This window comes from Aphanomyces invadans (assembly GCF_000520115.1).
Source record: "Aphanomyces invadans strain NJM9701 unplaced genomic scaffold supercont1.12, whole genome shotgun sequence".
Lineage (NCBI taxonomy): Eukaryota > Oomycota > Saprolegniomycetes > Saprolegniales > Verrucalvaceae > Aphanomyces > Aphanomyces invadans.
This window is the reverse complement of record NW_008580157.1, coordinates 1107762-1111498: the sequence shown is the minus strand read 5'-3', so window position 1 is coordinate 1111498 and position 3737 is coordinate 1107762. Positions and strand designations below refer to the sequence as shown.

Below are 3737 nucleotides of genomic sequence, written 5' to 3'. Positions count from 1 at the left end.
GACAGTCTCTACGACCCAAGTGATGCATTGTATGTTCAGAAAAAGGAGAACCACAAGGGTCATCGTTATTGTTTCATTGCTGACATAATGGAGTCTCCTGGTCTGGACTGTCGTGTGGTTGCCCTGGACATTTTTCGTGGGGGGAAGTCAACGGCTAAGCAGCCCAAAGACTATCATGCAATGTTCAATCACGACTATTTTGTCAACTGGTTTGCCAAATTTGCTTGCTGAGCTTGATGGTTTGGGTTTAGTCAATGCATACATCGTAATGGACTATGCCAAGTAGCACAAGGGGCGCCCCTACGGCACCCCAACGAGCCGCCTGTGCAAAAAGAGTTTGCAAGCAACCTGCACTCGGTATGGATTGTCATTTGAGCCCTCGGATTTCAAAAGCATACTGTGGGAGAAACTCTCTGTTCCTTTGTAAGTTCGAAAATGAAGCGCCTGTCAGTCAATTTGTGTATTTGACATGGCATCGGTCTACTTTAAGCCCGCTTTGTTGAAGTACGTCTTACCGCAAAATCACTTCGCCAATCGGTGACCTTGTACAACGGGCAAAGCAGTTTTTTGCGCACATTGAAGTCTTCAGTAAATTGATTAATGTCAGAAAATCAGAATACCGATGCTTCAGAGATTGTTTCCTGTGAAAGGAAACAATTTACTCCTCCAGGAGTAAAGTCTACAGGATGTACTGTACAATACAGCTAGTGTCCTTGAACTTGCAAACATAATGGAATCTGACTGAATTGATCCGGTTGAGGATAGTATAAATATTTATATGCGACCTGCGTTTCATATTTTCTTAATGTCAATTTACACATTCACAATGGAACAAGTACGGGATACGGGGAATAGGCCAATCAAACGGCAACGTCATGGCTTTAATCGCAACAAAATTGGTCAACCGCGCATCATGCCAAGGGGTCCCAAGCTCACTGGTTTCGAAATGGGCCAACATTTGTCCAGGGAGCACGAGAAGATACTGTATCCAATCGTTAGATTGGACGTCGATTCAAACGGGATGAGTCATTTGTGCGTTCATACCTGTGGTACCCGGACACGTACGGTAAGAATAAGCTACCAGGAAGCGCGTCAATCTTGACACAATGTGCAACGTTTGTGAATCGAGGAAATCTCAGTTTGTTGCTGACATTGTCCATTCCGCACTGGACGTCAAGTATGTTTAAAATGTTTTACGCGACAAATCATGTCAAACCTGAAAAGCAAGTTGGGCTTGCCGATCGTTTGTTCGATTACTAAGCGTGGAGGCTCCAAGCCAGCGACACGGAAGAGGCGTACAATGGAGCATTGAATCACATTTTTGCCAGGTTTGGTAATAGTATGGAAAGGTACTTAAAGCAAATTGAGGGTTATGTTCGCCAACATGAGCAGTTCAACCGACCCGATGTGACGTCGACTGTTTAATGGCCTTCCGACAAAATTGCTAAGAGTGAAAACAACAACAAGGCACTCCAAAACAAGTTACGCTAGTCCTTGGCTGCCCAGGCTGTGTTGATCTGGATTGACGTGTGTGAAAAGAATGTGTCGTATCGACACAAGGTGGCTCAATGTGGATGTCCGAAGGTCGGGTGGTGACGCAGTACGCTACGTGAATCATTGACGCTGAAATGTAAAGAGAGCTAAGCTGTAAAGTTGTCGAGTCCACCGCGGAATTGTACTTTCTTTCCACTCTGGGCGCGAGGCCAAGAGACGACGGGTATTGCTGAGCGCAGTGTTCATGCTCTGACAGTGATCAAACTGATATACCCTGTTGCCACTGCATTCGGGTGCTATCACACACGGCGAGTTGCGACTTCAATTCGAATCGTGTGACGAGGCACATACAATTCAGTGTTTCTGCAACGGGTACCTTGGAGAGTCAGTGCTGCTCTAGGACGAAGACATTGTGCCAAATGATACAGTTAAACCGCCACCGTTAAGCTGGTAGACCGAAAAAAACTCCGTATCCCCAGTCGTGGCGAAGAGCCGTCAGCTAAAACGTACTGTACATGTGTCGTAGTTGCTCTGGCACAAATCTCAGTCGCGTAACATGCAATCGACGCAGCAGCAGTGAGTGGCTGACTCACAGCTTCCACTTAGGGCAGGCGTCTCATTTGAAGGTTTTCAACGCGTTTAATCGTACACTCCCATCAGCCTCTTGGACTTGGAAGCAATAGCCAGCGACGACAATGTGAGCGAAGACGAATCTGCAGGATTTCACACATCATAAATCAGCACAAATACAACGCATTCGCTAGAACCCTTATATACACAGATAATGCTGGGAATCGGAACCATGCCTCCTGCAGAACAGGCACCGCCTACACTATCGTCATTTCGTCCACAGACCATGCAGGTCTCTGCAGCTAAGTTGGCGTTGTTCGTTTGTGTAAAATCACTTACCTCAGCGTCTCGACGATTTCATCGCCACGGCCAGCGCCGCATGTATCGGCTTGGTCGCGATGGGCGGCATGTGCGGAATCGCGTAGTTCTTCTTGAATCCTTAAATATATGAGCCAGGATTTTTGAAGGGCTATTCCACGTACCTTGGATACGTACCAATCAATCGCGGCGCTCGTCGTTCGGAAGTCGGTGTGGTTGGGGAGGGTGTGGTGAGCTTCAGGAGGACGCCAAATACCTAGCGTGAAGTACCGGGTGTACAATAGTACAGATCGAAAGTCGCTGGGTCAAACCGCTCGGTGGCTGTCGTGCTTGGTATGGCGTCGTGGACGGCGCCTGCTGTCTGTATATGAATATTACCGTCTAGTATATTTCGTTTTAGGTGGGTGATATTTCACATCCAAGCAACGTCAAGGGTCAAGTGAAGATAATTCCTTTTAGGTATACAAAAATCAAAGTATCGACGGGGCAGTGACGACTCCAAATGATATAAAGGTTCGGGCATGTATAAATAAAAACAGTTACTTCTATTCACACAGTTTATATTTTCAATGAATAACATACAATTTTCAAAACCAAAATCTGAAATATATTTAAACATCACTGCAATCCACGTCATCTGTGGGATCACGTTCTCGTCCAGGCCAGCGTCGATGGCAGTTTCCAAGGCCATGATTCGAATCATCAGTGGTGTCACTGGCACTCCGTCTTTGCGCATATTCTTGACCCACAGAGATATTTTCTCTTCGAATTCCCTTGGTAGTGTTGTGGCCGTACCAAGCTCGCGGGAACACAATTGGTTGGACGTACTTGGATTAGTTGCTTTACTCCTAATATGGTCACGCTGTTTGATCCATCCATATACTTTCTTACGGGTACTGTCGAGCTTTGAGCCATGAACGAGAGGAAAGTGTCTTGCCAGAGTCGTAGCCATGCCGCACTCGTCAAAGCTGTCTATGACGGCTTGCTTCATCTTGTAGGACAAATGAACGTTGCGGTACTTCTTGGGGAGCTTCTTCAGACCATGTTTGAAAGCTGGTCGACCCCGAGGCTTGTTAAATGGCGTTCCGTCCATTCTGCAAGACGTACAATGGCGTTTGTGGCTCAACGGAGATCACATCAAAAGCGCGCGCATTTTACCTCTCAACATTAATGTTACCTCTATAAATAATACTCACATTGGAATAGAGAGGATAAATTAGGTATAGGAGTTCATTTGGCCACCAAAGGATAACCTGTTGAACTTGTTATTGTATCTTGACTGGAAATATTGAAGTACACAGTAGAGTGATTTTGCAAACGTGAATTTCCTTTTAGACTTTTCTAGAAAGTTGCCA

At 45.9% G+C, this 3737-nt stretch overlaps 1 protein-coding gene across 1 annotated transcript; it reads right to left on the bottom strand.

Moving 5' to 3' along the window:
• Nucleotides 1-2404: 2404 nt before the first annotated feature.
• H310_06911 (hypothetical protein) lies at nt 2405-3475 on the bottom strand (the record flags this gene model as incomplete). Its single annotated transcript, XM_008872129.1, has 3 exons — nt 2405-2502; nt 2560-2638; nt 3266-3475. The coding sequence occupies 3 exons, from the start codon at nt 3473-3475 to the stop codon at nt 2405-2407; spliced, it is 387 nt and encodes a 128-aa protein (XP_008870351.1).
• Nucleotides 3476-3737: the final 262 nt, after the last annotated feature.